The sequence below is a fragment of the Tursiops truncatus genome, chromosome 11 (assembly GCF_011762595.2).
Source record: "Tursiops truncatus isolate mTurTru1 chromosome 11, mTurTru1.mat.Y, whole genome shotgun sequence".
NCBI classification, from domain to species: Eukaryota; Metazoa; Chordata; class Mammalia; order Artiodactyla; family Delphinidae; genus Tursiops; species Tursiops truncatus.
In genome coordinates, this window is record NC_047044.1 from 24,446,971 (window position 1) to 24,461,070 (window position 14,100).

General features: G+C 40.9%; 1 protein-coding gene across 2 annotated transcripts in view; it reads right to left on the reverse strand.

Moving 5' to 3' along the window:
- The window catches only part of CFAP54 (cilia and flagella associated protein 54), a 301,722-nt gene that overhangs the window by 267,176 nt on the left and 20,446 nt on the right, over window positions 1-14,100 (reverse strand). For both annotated transcript variants that reach the window (XM_073788328.1, XM_019952057.3), the window contains exons 4-5: window positions 11,762-11,933; window positions 6,963-7,021 (exon numbers count right to left, since the gene is read on the reverse strand). In XM_073788328.1, the coding sequence (XP_073644429.1) occupies window positions 6,963-7,021; window positions 11,762-11,933 (231 nt within the window). The remainder of the gene's footprint in view (window positions 1-6,962; window positions 7,022-11,761; window positions 11,934-14,100) is intronic.

Here is a 14,100-nt window from a genome sequence, read left to right on the forward strand (position 1 = left end):
ATATTTTCCTTTCTTTGAAAATATTCTAGGGACTTCCCTGGTGGCGCAGTGGTTAAGAATCTGCCTCCCAATGCAGGGGACACAGGTTTGATCCCTGGTCTGGGAAGATCCCACATGCTGCGGAGCAACTAAGCCCATGTGCCATAACTACTGAGCCTGCGCTCTAGAGCCCACAAGCCACAACTACTGAGCCCACATGCTGCAACTACTGAAGCCTATGCACCTATGCTCTGCAACAAGAGAGAAACCACCACAAATGAGAAGCCCGCGCACCGCAACAAAGAGTAGCTCCCGCTTGCCACAACTAGAGAAAGCCTGCGTGCAGCAACAAAGACCCAACGCAGCCAAAAAAAAAATATTCTAAAACCTCAAAGGGTAGCCAGGACATGGAAGCAACTTAAATGTCCATCAACAGAGGAATGGATAAAGATGTGGTATATATATACAACAGAATATTAGTCAGCCATAAAAAAGAACAAAATAATGCCATTTGCTGGAACATGGATGGACCTAGAGATTGTCATACTGAGTGAAGTAAGTCAGACACAGAAAGACAAATATCATATGATACAGCTTATCTGTGGAACCTTTAAAAAAAGGGGTACAAATGAACTTATTTACAAAACAGAAGTCGAGTCATGAATGTAGAAAAATTATGGTCAACAGTGGATAAGGGGGGAGGGATAAAATGGGAGATTGGGATTGACACATACACACTACTATTTATAAAATATATAACTAATAAGAACTTGCTGTATAGCCTACTCAATACTCTGTAATGGCCTATATGGGAAAAGAATCTAAAAAAAAAGAGTGGATATATGTATATGTGTAACTTATTCACTTTGCTGTATACCTGAAACTAACACAACATAGTAAATCAACTATACTCCAATAAAAATTTTAAAAAAATAAAATTTCTAACGGTAAATGGACTGTATTGCCCTTCACTTGATTGAATATTAGAAGAAATTTAGGCTCTGCTCCACATATTGCTATTAGAACTATTACTGGGATGGAAATAAGAATCTATGAGCAAAGTATCTCAGAATATCAAATTCTAAATTCTATCCATGGGAAAATATCAGCCTTAACAAAGCAGTCTCCCAGGACTATTGGGATACTTCCTCACTTGTCTCCTTATCTTCTTAAATACCCCGCTTCCTTAAGCATCTTCCTTAATCCACCAGAGTTATCCTTCTAAAATGCAAATTGAGTTGTGTCACTCTTGTGATTTAAACATTCAATGGTTCCCTATTGTCTATATAACAAAGTTCAAACCCTTTATAGGGCATTTTTTTTCACATCTTTATTGGAGTATAACTGCTGTACAATGCTGTGTGAGTTTCTGCTGTATAACAAAGTGAATCAGCTATACATACACATATATCCCCATAGCCCCTCCCTCTTGCGTCTCCCTGCCACCCTCCCTATCCCACCCCTCTAGGTGGTCACAAAGCACCCAGCTGATCTCCCTGTGCTGTGCAGCTGCTTCCTTTACAGGGCATTTATAGGGCACAACCTAGTCCCTGCCTTCCCCCACCCCACCCCCATTACTCTTGACCTTGCATAGTATGCTTAAAGCTGGTCCAAAATACTTTCCATTCCACAAAACATCTTAATGGTCCAAATATGCATCTCTGCTCACTCTGTTCTCTCCTTCCCATAAGACTGAGCTGAAACTCTACCTCCACTATTAGCAGTGGTACTTGGACAGTTAAACTCCACGAGCCTCAGGTTCTTCATCTGCAAAACAGGTATACCAGTAACTGTTTTATAGGATTGTTTTCATTAATACATGCTAAGTGCTTAGAACACAGTAAACACATACTAAGTGTTAGCTTTGCTAATGACAATGAAGACAAAGAAGAAGGAAGGGGGAGCATGGGAAAGACAGAGGAAGAGGAGGAGGAGAAGGGGGAGGGAGAGCAGGGGAAAGAGAACTAGCTGCTGAAGAGGACTCTGCTAACATCCGTAAAGAGAAATGCTCTTTGCTTCAATTCTGCCTCTCCTGTAATTGCACTGTATGTATATACATGCGTATCTATACACTGTATATAATTTACATAGATTCTTACATACACATATATATGTCACATCCAATTGCATTAATATGCTCCTGTGTGTGATTCCAAAACCTTACTCTGATCTCTTTGAAAATAACAACAGTGCCTTTTTTGTTATTATATCCCCAGCACCTAGAGCAGTGCCAGGTACCTAGCAGATATTCCCAAGTGCTATTCAATGAATTCACTGAACAACCCTAAAGTCAGCAGAAACAACCAAGGGAGAGTTAACAAGTCGTCTAGATTCTCAAGAAAATAATGATAATAAATTTGGACAACAGAAAAAAGCTCCTCTTCCAATCACAAATTCAGCCTTCAATAACTGAGGAAATAATTAAGGAAAAATAAGTCTGTAGTAGTCAAACCCAATGTGAAAAGGCAAATCATCAAAAAGGTCCAGGAGCTTCACAGGTATAAAGCAAACCCATCAGATTGACAAAGCATTTAACAGTAAAAACAGATGAAACACTGGTAACATTCAGACCCTATTACCATCTTTGGAGCCCTCAAAGACAATGTGTATAACATGTGTGCAAGCAGCTCAGCGGACATCTAAAAGAAAAAAGAAGCCTGAAAAGCCAGAACTCTCCACCGTCTGGTCAATTCTGAGTCCAGAGGAAAGGGGGCTGTTGGAAGCAGAGCGGGGTTTGACACAGACTTGTAATATTCTTTGCTATCCGCTGGGAATGTAAGCTCATCCCACTAGAATGCAAGTTCACCTTAGGAAAGGGCCCTGTCTGTCTTGTTCACACTGTATCCCCAGCCCCCAGAATTTTATCTGGCATGTAGTAAACATGCAACAAATCTCTGCTGACTGACTGACTGAACTTCATTGAAAAGTTTCAGCTCATGATGCTAAACATGGACCTACTTCAGGTAATCACAGGATTAAAGGGTTGAAAATCTATCTAATTTCATCCCCTCCCCAACATCACTAGCACCACCACCTGATGTCCCACACCTTCCCTGCCCATGACTTCCCACCTCCAGTAACAAGGAATATGCCACGTGGCATAAGAAGACAATTCTAAACATGAACTTCTTTAATCTGAAATGCAATCAACCTTGATACACCTCTGGTGCATTCATCCAGTTATGTCTTCTGGAACAGCACAAGACCACTCAAAACTCAACTTGCAAATCACCACCTTCCAAGAATCTGAAAGCACCTATGCAGCCTGCTCTCTCCCCCAGCTCTCTCTCCAGGAAAAAGATCCCCAAGCACTTCTATACCTCCCAGGACTGCACTTCCCTTTCCCATCATGGTTGGTCTTCCACGGCTTTGCTCCAGGTTGCCAAAGTCCCTTTAAAGTGTGTAACTAGACCATAGTGAAAGGAAACTCCCCCTCCCTGGTTCTGGACACTATATCTCTACTAAGTTGGCCTGGGGTCGCTTTATGGCTGTTTTCGTTGCTGCTGCTGTCATTGTTTGCTGATTTTGCCACACAACTGATATGGAATTAACAGTCAGCAAAACTCTTGAATTCCTCGTATCTGCTGCACAGAAATCTTATTGTGGATTTTTACATTCAGGTTGTTGTATTTGGGGGGAGGTGGAATTAAACCATGTATAAATTCCCCCCCTTTATATCCACGTCTTTCCAAAGCTCTCAGGATTCCTGGTATTAGAAATTTCAAAGTAAAAATAGCATCAGTGAACAGCTGTTCACATGATGTTTGGGTTTGGCCTCAGACTTAGCATCAAAGACCCTAAATCACAGATTTTAGTGCCAGAAGGGACCTTAAAAGTAACCTAATCTGACTCCAAGAGACTAAACTGCTTGTAAGTGACAGAGCTGGGGCTGAAATTCAGGTCTCTTGATTCCCAAGTGCAGCAGGATTCTTCCCACTACACAGGGAAACTATGACAAAAAGGAGAAAAGCCATCATTCCACTTAGGGCTCTGAGAAACCATCATTCAGGTTTTAAACATGAAATGCCATTTCCAAAAAAAAAAAAACCCTCTTAATTTGTAGCATTTTTTCTTGCCCCTGAATTATTTCTATTAAAACTTGACGATTTCAGGAGGACTATTGTCTTCATTAAAAAAAAAAAAAAGCAACTTTGAAAAACCATATTATAGGAGCCTAGCAAAAGCATGGTTCAGGTGTCAGGTAGGAAAAACACACACACAATTAATCAGCTGAGCCACAGGATGGCACTGCAGCGTCATTTATATCAACTCATACCCTTTGAGGGAAAACACTGAGAAGCATTTCAAAGTCTGGACTTGAAGTTTATGTAACCATATGTGGACTGATCTAACAACCACTGTTCAAGCCACACACTTTACCAAACTATTTCAGTTTGGTAAATAGGGAAACCAGAAATCAACATTTTCTTAGAATAAATAGATTCTACTGAATTCTTTAATGTTTGCTGAGTACTATACTACAGTTGTAAATGCCTCAGAAGAAACTACAGCTTTTACCATAAAGGAAAGCAAACTGTCTCTTGTCTTTAGGGAAAGAGGCTTAGAGAACTGCCCTCCCTCCATTCGCTAAGCTTATACTGGTGACCTGCCTCAGCACAAAAGTGCTTCCCATTCGGGGAAAAGCCCTGGCCAGTCTTGGTCTTCAGGATGCCTTCAGTCATGTCAGAAAATATTTCAACATTATATCAGGAGCTCCCACACAACTCCTCCATTTGCAGAGATGAACCAAAATACGGTGGGTCATGGGATACGCCAACAGACACGCCTTATTCTAATGGTGTTGAGAGGCAGTACAGGGTGGCATTGGCTCTGGCCTCCCACTACATCTCTAACTAGATGTGTGACCTTGAGCGAATTAACCTTTCTAAGCCTCAGCTTCCTCCTCTATAAGATAAAGGTAATGATGGCACCTTCTCAAAGTGCTGGTGTGAGGATTAAATGAGATAATATGTGAAAGCGCTTAGAAGCATACCATAGAGATGATAAGCATTCATTCGACAAAGGACAGTGATGGTGGTGGTATCCACCTCATAAGACTATTATGGCATTATTGTGTATGCAAAGCCCTTCGCACAGTACCTAACACAGAGTAGGGATTCAATAATAATAACAAATGGTAATCATAATTCCCAGCTCCTATAGGAATAGGACTTTAGATTGCTCTGGGGTGACATCAAGAAAAGCCTAAGGATTCCACATCTGTTTCTCCTTCTGTCTTTTGCTATAACAGACTTGAACTCTAAAGTAGCTACAGAATCAGGAGGATTCAGACGTGGCTGGACTGCCAAGGGCTTGTCCCCATTTAATGGACCCATCGAGCCCATTTATAGTCTCAGCTCAGGAATCAACTCGTCAGCTGAGGGTCTGTGAATTTCAGGGTGGAAATTAATTTCCCTGAAACTTATTATACTGAACAAACTGAAAGAATTTCACCCTGATCTGAAAGTGCCAACTGTACAGCCACCCACCACCCCCAAATTCTTGCATTCCTCACTCCCCCACTCCCATCCCACAAGATTGGGACACAGAACGATCCTCCTTCAGGCCTTCCTTATTTTGTCAGCGAGAAACTCAAGTTATATGAGGGGGAAAGAAGATGTCTTACAAAGCGTATAAATAAGAAATTATTTTAAGATGACTATCATGTTAAATTAAAATTCTCTCAGCATTAACAAGTACAAACACTAACAGTTAAATGTTGGCACAGACATCTCTGCCCTTCAAAGTTCTGCCAGACAAATGCTATAAGCAGACCAAACTACGATGGCTCCACGGAGCAGTATTTGTTGCTACAGCAAGTGCAATATAGGAGATTGCAAATTCTTTTTAGGAAATCATCTGGAACTGGATAGAGAATCGTTGGAATAGTCTGTAGGCCAAATTTACATTATACATGGGACAGTCTCCCCTCATTTTAAGTCACACTCAAAAAGCTGGCGGAGAGTTTGTTCAAGTCACTGTCAGTAATAGAGCTTTTAAATGCAAGGAACAAAACAGAGAGAGAACACCCAATTAATGTTATCCATTAAGCATGCAAATATCTTTGCTTCTATCTATTTTTTAAGCATTGTCAACTTTTAAGATACTTGGCTGTGTTTTGAGGAAATAAGGAAAAAATATCTGTCCCGAGCGTTAGAATATTCAGAGCAAGGTTTTGCATGCAACTGAGAAGACTAAAGTAGTAGTGTTGCAAATGCCAGAAAGAACTCAAGTATGGTCTCAAGGAGAGTGTATTCCCTTCTTGGCCTACATTCCAATGACTGGACAGTGAACACAGGGAATAAATATGTCTCCTGCAGACAGAAGTGCTACCAACATGGTAAGGAAGTCAACAGAAGTGTCAGCCACTTCCTCAAGCTGAAACCAAGCAGTAAATACTGGTCAGTGAGAATCTTACTGTAAAACAAAGTCAGCTCAAAACTGGGACATAGTTTAAGAGTTTGTTCACCCAACTAGTGTCTGGACCATAAGTACAGTCCAGCTCTTCGAGCAAAATGCAGTCCAAGCTCCATAACAAGACATAAACAGGCTAACCATAGTTTATCACCCAAACCAGTACATTTTTAAAAGTGAAAGTAGGCACTATTAATACTTACTCCAGGACAACAGGCATAAAACAGGACTGTCTTGGGCAAGCTAGAATGGATGGCCACCCTCCCTAGAGATATAGTTATCAGATGGATGTTCAGTAACGTATTGACAAGTTATGACTAATTTGAGAGACTGAAGGGCACTGGAGAAATACCTATCAATTTTAGAAATTCTTTCTTCTCATTAATACTTTATTGTCTACATTTTTACATGATCATATTAAAGGAAAACTAAAAACAGTAAACCTATGTAAATTCACTAAATTTTGTTATATTACTCACAAATTTTCTTTGTTTAGTATGCAATGCTAACAAAAGTCTTAAGAAAACCAGGAATTACAGGGGAAGATATTTTGTCAGTAAATTCCATACCTTAGAAGAGTGACCTATAATCATCAGTTTTCTGCAAATGGTGTAAATGTAAATGGTACCTAGATGGAGAAAAAGATTAACATGTTTTACAGTCAAATGATGAAATTTTACATTCCAATTTCTGCAGTTTAAGTTGGTAGCTCCCAAAACAAGTGATTTTCTCTTGAGAAAATCTGATACTGGCCAGAGAGTTATAATCATTATAAACTTTTTGTAACTTGTAGCCAAATTACTGAAAGAACTAATATGACCATATTTTAAATATGTTGAAACAGGAAGCTTTTAGTCTCTTTTTTTTTTTTTTTTTTTGTGGTACGCAGGCCTCTCACTATTGTGGCCTCTCCCGTTGCGGAGCACAGGCTCCGGACGCGCAGGCTCAGCGGCCATGGCTCACGGGCCCAGCCGCTCCACGGCATGTGGGATCTTCCCGGACCGGGGCACGAACCCGTGTCCCCTGCATCGGCAGGCGGACTCTCAACCACTGCGCCACCAGGGAAGCACCTCTTTTAGTCTCATTTTAAAGGCAGTTTAAGTTTTGAAATATATTGAACAAAAGAGCATTTTAGTAGCATAATTTATGTACTTTGTGGTTTTATTAATTCACATAAAATGTTATGGATTCCCATGGTTTCCTCACAGTTGAAAAACTGAAGATTTATCTCCAAATAAGACTAGAATACACATTTAATCAGATGGCACACAATACGCAAGAAGGAAACTCATAATTTAAAACTCATAATGCATAAAAGGTTGTATTATATTCATTCACTGTCTCATATAATATTTACCCCATTATTAAGGTACGTCCCATAAGCACTCTAATGAAAAACGCCATTTCCGGCTCCTATTTAGGATCATTCAAGTATGATTTTGTTTTAAAATCAAGCCACTAATTAAATGAGGATAGAAGACTATTTTATGGCAGCATTTGGAGGACAAGTGGGGAATGACATCACCATATATCCTTCTGTATACAAAGGACATTATCAGGCTATAAACATAACCCAAAAAACAGTATAATACCATGCTTTAAAAAGGCATGTAATTATAATGACAATCAATCTAAATATTTTCTATAAAATATCTCATCTAAAATTCATAACCACCAAAATTCAACAATTCCAAATCCTATGTTCACGTTTAAACTTTAAAAGCTTCTGAGAAAACAGCATCTGCTCCAAAACACACATCCCTTGATTAAAATACATCTGCAAGCATAATAAACATTACACAAATCAGTGACCAAAAAGTACTGAATAGAATCTTAAACACTTAAAGTACCATAAAGTTCACAGAGAATACAAGTCCCCCACATTCTTAGTGTGCCTGCTCCCATGACAGAGAGTTGTTTATCTCATGTAAGATCCACTGGGGGAAAAAACCACTCAGCTAGTAAGAGCTCAAGCTCCGCATTCTCATCTCGACTTGGCTCTGTTGACCCAACTGTGTAACTGTGTTTTCAGGGGGAAAAAAAAAAAAGTCACCAAGTGAGGATATGCATAGGCAACACATGACTCTCCACAAAACACGTGATTCAGGTGTAAGCCAGAAGCCCAAACATTCAGCAATGGGAGCTGCGGGATTTCAGAAAGCCCCACGAGACCGCCCTCAAGAATAACAAGGGCCCTCTGTATTTCAAAGATGTGCCTTTAACCTTTGCAGCCCTAGTGCACCCTGACTATAACAGAATCCTTCTCTGATGGTTCAGGATCTTGGCCTGGCTCACAGATTCCACGGCAGGAGCCTGATGGAGAGAGTACATGGTACAAAACGGAGCACAGACTAAACCTTTACGTTCTCAGGCTATCTTTGTGAGTTGGTTTGATTTTTAACCAAATCCCTAATACGGAGTTTATTGCCTTGTCACGTGACTCCTTTTCATCTAAGATAGCCACCACCAAAATAATCTTGACTATTTGAGGGTTCAAATGAGTTGGGTTCAGGTTAGTTGAGATGTCAGATGTTATCCAACATTCATTTACCCAGTTAGATTTTGTGAAAGAACGAAGACTGGTTAAATGTCTTAAAAACAAGGGTGTGTGTGTATAATAGTCAATTAAAAGAGTGTTAACATCTAACTGGAAAGGTCAAATGTATTTTGAGAAACCGACTGCAGGTCAATTTATTTTTTCGTGACTTAAATTCCAAAGTTTTAAAACTACAAGCTCTTTGCACTTGTTAATCTCCCAGTTGGAATGCCCTTCCCCCAAACACCCAGATGTCTCAGTCAGGTGTTTACTCCAACGGCATCTCATCTCAGGTGAGGCCTACCATGACCATTCCACTTAAAACTGCTGCCCGGGACTTCCCCGGTGGCGCAGTGGTTAAGAATCTGCCTGCCAATGCAGGGGACATGGGTTCGAGCCCTGGTGTGGGAAGATCCTACATGCTGCGGAGCAACTAAGCCTGTGCACCACAACTACTGAGCCTGAGCTCTAGAGCCCGCGAGCCACAACTACTGAACCCTCATGCCACAACTACTGAAGCCCGTGTGCCTAGAGCCCGTGCTCCACAACAAGAGAAGCCACCGCAATGAGAAGCCCGCGCACCACCACAGAGTAGCCCCCACTCACCGCAACTAGAGAAGGCCTGTGCGCAGCAACGAAGACCCAATGCAGCCAAAAAAATTAAAATAAAATAAATAATAATAAATAAATAATAAAATAAAATAAATTTTTTTAAAAAATAAAATAAACTTGCAGCCCAGCCCCAGCCCAGCCTAATCCCTTTCTCGGCTCTACTTTCCTCCATAGCACTCATCACCATCTGATACATCACTTAGTCTTGACTTGTTCATCATCTCCCTGAAGCATTATGTAAGCATGAGAACAGGGTTTTTGTCTGTCGTCCACTACTGTATCCCTAGCATCTAGAACAATGCCTGGCACTTAATAAGTTTGAGATGAATTAACTAAAACAGGAACAGCAGTTAATGACACTAAGTATATATATCTCCCACAATCCAGGAGCCTCACTCCTGGGCATAAGTCCCAGAAAACTCTCACACAGGTCTATAAAAGGACAGACGCAAGGATATTCACTGCAGAATTATTTGTGCAGTTAGAGAGGCAGGGCAAACCAGGTACCCATCCCTACGGGTGCAGAGCTATCTGCCAAATACAATTCAGCAGGCAGAGTTAACAAACTAGGTTTACATATAGCAACACGGCTAGATTCTAAAACCATAGTGCTGAGCTGAAAACTATTTAGGAAACAGGATAAAATCTAGAACACGATTTCATATGTATAAGGAAAAAGCACACACCAGAAAAAGGATGTAGAAGATACAGAAATCGTTCAGCCTTTTTTTTTTTTAAGAATATTGGGGGGTTTTGTGTGTGATCTGAAAAGGGTTTCAGACAGGTGCATCATTTCCACCTTTCAAGCAAAGCCTGACTGCAGGGCCCAACCCTCAGGCCTATCACTCCTTCCTGAGTACAGAAGCTCTGCCTGTTCAATCCCTGCCAAGATGTGTGAGCAATCCAGGTGCAGAGACAGCCGTGGCAACTCTGAGGATGAGGAGGCCCAAAAGCTTAACAATCACTGGACTGAAAAATGTCTTCCAGAGTCAGCCTTACCTCTGGTAGCAAATGTAAGGTCTAATTACAATCAAAATGTCAAATGATTTGGGGAGATCAAGGAAGTAAAAGGCTAGGAAATGTACTGTCAGTTGCCATGGATGAGAGAAAATCCAATATGTTTTCTTCCAGGTTATTTTGCCCTGGTCTTAGGCACACAGAACACACTGTTATTACTTTTCTTTCAGGAATATGTTATCCAGAAAACAATACTGTAGGCGACTCATCAGGCGACTCATCGTAACTTCAAATTGTAACTTTAAAGAGAATTTTAGTTGAATTTAAATTGTAAGTCTTAAAAGGAAAAAACAAATGCTACATTTCGACAGATAAGATTCATTTCATGAGACATATATAATACATATATAATGCATATACCTGTACATATGTGTATCTGTACGATGCATATATATGTATGTAAATACACTATACACATACATACATGCACGTTCTCAGAGCTCCTCACTCAAAATCAAGCAGGACAAGAAGGCTGATGCACAGGAAGCCCTGGTCATTGGCCAAGTATTCATGGAGAGGACCAATAAATGCATGATGCTTAGAAACGATCTAACCTGTCCTCCGATCCTTCCCCATTTATATTTACTTACTAACTGTGGTCCCTATTTTGTATATATGTGAAACTGATTATCCCCACAGCCTCTGACCCTCCCTTGAGCAGAAAACCCACAGACATGCTGTATAAGTCCCTGCTCATAAGGACAAACTGAAATATAATAAAAATGTAAAAAAGCCCGCAAGTATCCTATTAGGAAATAACATCTTTATTAAATTGCTTTATAAGAGTGTGTTAGTTTCTGCTTTATAACAAAGTGAATCAGTTCTATATATACATATGTCCCCATATCTCTTCCCTCTTGCGTCTGCCTCCCCCCTCCCACCCTCCCTATCCCACCCCTCTAGGTGGTCACAAAGCACCGAGCTGATCTCCCTGTGCTATGCGGCTGCTTCCCACTAGCTATCTATTTTACGTTTGGTAGTGTATATATGCCCATGCCACTCTCTCACTTTGTCACAGCTTACCCTTCCCCCTCCCCATGTCCTCAAGTCCATTCTCTAGTAGGTCTGCATCTTTATTCCTGTCTTGCCCCTAAGAGGAAATGAACATGTTTTAAATCACAAGGTAATCAAGTCACCGTCAAACTTAGTATTTAAATACCTTTCTGAAAGACACAATGAAAAATAAAAGACACTGACATATACCATTGAATATAATCCAGCAAAGTTGCTCCTGTGGCAAAGCCACCTGCATGATGAGCCTTAAGGAGGACAAGATATGGAGACACCGGGCCACAGATTCTTTATTCTGCAGGTTCATGTCACTGTCACAGACCAGCTGGTAGTTGCAAATATTTCTGCCACTTAAAGCATGAAACTGAAACACATGAGGAAAAGAAAAAGAATATAAATAACGTTTATGCAACTTAGGAAAGCACTTCTTAAAATGTACAAAACTAAAATGGAAACGATTCTTCTTAACTGATTCAATAAATTAGTAGAGGTCAATAGACTGAATGTGTCCTCCCAAAATTTATATGTTGCAACCTCGCCGTCTGCCATATGGGGACACAGGGGGAATCAGGCCCTTATCAGACACTGAATTTTCCAGCACCCTGATCGTGCATTTCCCAGTCTCCAGAACTGTGAGCAATAAATGTTGTTTAAGCCATCCAATCTCTGGATTTTTGTTACAGCAGCCTTATTGGACTAACATATGGAAAGAAACACAGTAAAATAGGTTTCTTCAAAGCATTCATTTAGTTAAGATCACCTTTCCTTAGTCAAAAAAATTTTCAAAAGCAAAAAAAAAGTACAAAATCCTACTTCCAAGAATATAGAATTGAATCAATTTTTGTAAAGCCCCACAATGGCATGTTAACATATTAATTCAGATGTAATTATTACCATTTACACAATTCCTTCAGCAAATGTTTGCTGACCACCTGTTTGCCACACACTAAGCAACAGGGAGTCAAAGATGAGGAAGACAAGGCTCTTGACAGAGGGAAAAGTGTTCCAGGCACACACAGTGTTAGGAATGCTTGAGGTGCTTGCTGTGGTCACTGATTTGAAAGTCTTTTTTAAAGTTGGATGAGAAGGTTTAAGATAAATTAGGCTATAGAGGTGGTCCATGGTCAAAACATGGAGAGCTTCCACACCATTGCAAGGAATATGGACTACGGCAAAAGGGCAAATCCAAAGAGCAATGGAGTACAATTATTTGATTTACACTTTAGAAATTAATTCTGACAAAAGTGTGAAAGATGCAAAGCAGATGGAAGACAAAGCTACATGCAGGAGCTAGGAGAGATCAAAGGCCTCTGAGGTTGTCCTGAGAAACCATAATTCAAGAAGAGTCATGTGCCACAATGTTCATTGCAGCTCTATTTACAATAGCCGGGACATGGAAGCAACCTAAGTGTCCCTCGACAGATGAATGGATAAAGAAGATGTGGCACATATATACAATGGAATACTACTCAGCCATAAAAAGAAACGAAATTGAGTTATTTGTAGTGAGGTGGATGGACCTAGGGTCTGTCATACAGAGTGAAGTAAGTCAGAAAGAGAAAAACAAATACTGTATGCTAACACATATATATGGAATCTAAGAAAAAAAAAAAAAAGGTCATGAAGAACCCAGGGGTAAGACGGGACTAAAGACACAGACCTACTAGAAAATGGACTTGAGGATACGGGGAGGGGGAAGGGTAAGCTGGGACAAAGTGAGAGAGTGGCATGGGCATATATACACTACCAAACGTAAAACAGATAGCTAGTGGGAAGCAGCCGCATAGCACAGGGAGATCAGCTCGGTGCTTTGTGACCACCTAGAGGGGTGGGATAGGTAGGGTGGGAGGGAGGCAGACACAAGAGGGAAGAGATACGGGCATATATGTATATATATAACTGATTCACTTTGTTATAAAGCAGAAACTAACACACCACTGTAAAGCAATTATACTCCAATAAAGATGTTAAAAAAAAAAAAAAAAAGAGCCCTGAAATGGAGCTCTGAAAGGGGGGATAAAAAGAATGGGAAAATTTAAGCCTTGCCTGAGGCAGTGGGGTTTAGTGAACAATCAGAAATGAGAGGTAAGAGTCCTCTCCCTGGGATCTGACCTCCAAAGCCCCGACCCGCCCAGGTGGGTGAGCAGACAAGCCTCTCAGCCTGCTGTGTGCTCAGGGTCTCGGTGCTCTGGCCGGGTATCAGGCCTGAGCCTCTGAGGTGGGAGAGCCAAGTTCAGGACACTGGTCCACCAGAGACCTCCCAGCCTCATGTAATAACAAACGGTGAGAAAGCTCTCTCAGAGATTTCCATCTCAATGCTAAGACGCAGCTTCACTCAATGACCAGCAAGCTGCAGGGCTGGACACCCCATGGTAAACAACTAGCAAGACAGGAACACAAACCCACCCATTAGCAGAGAGGCTGCCTAAAATCATAATAAGGTCACAGATACCCCAAAACACACCACCAGACACGGTCCTGCCCACCAGAAAGACAAGATCCAGCCTCATCCACCAGAACACAGGCACCAG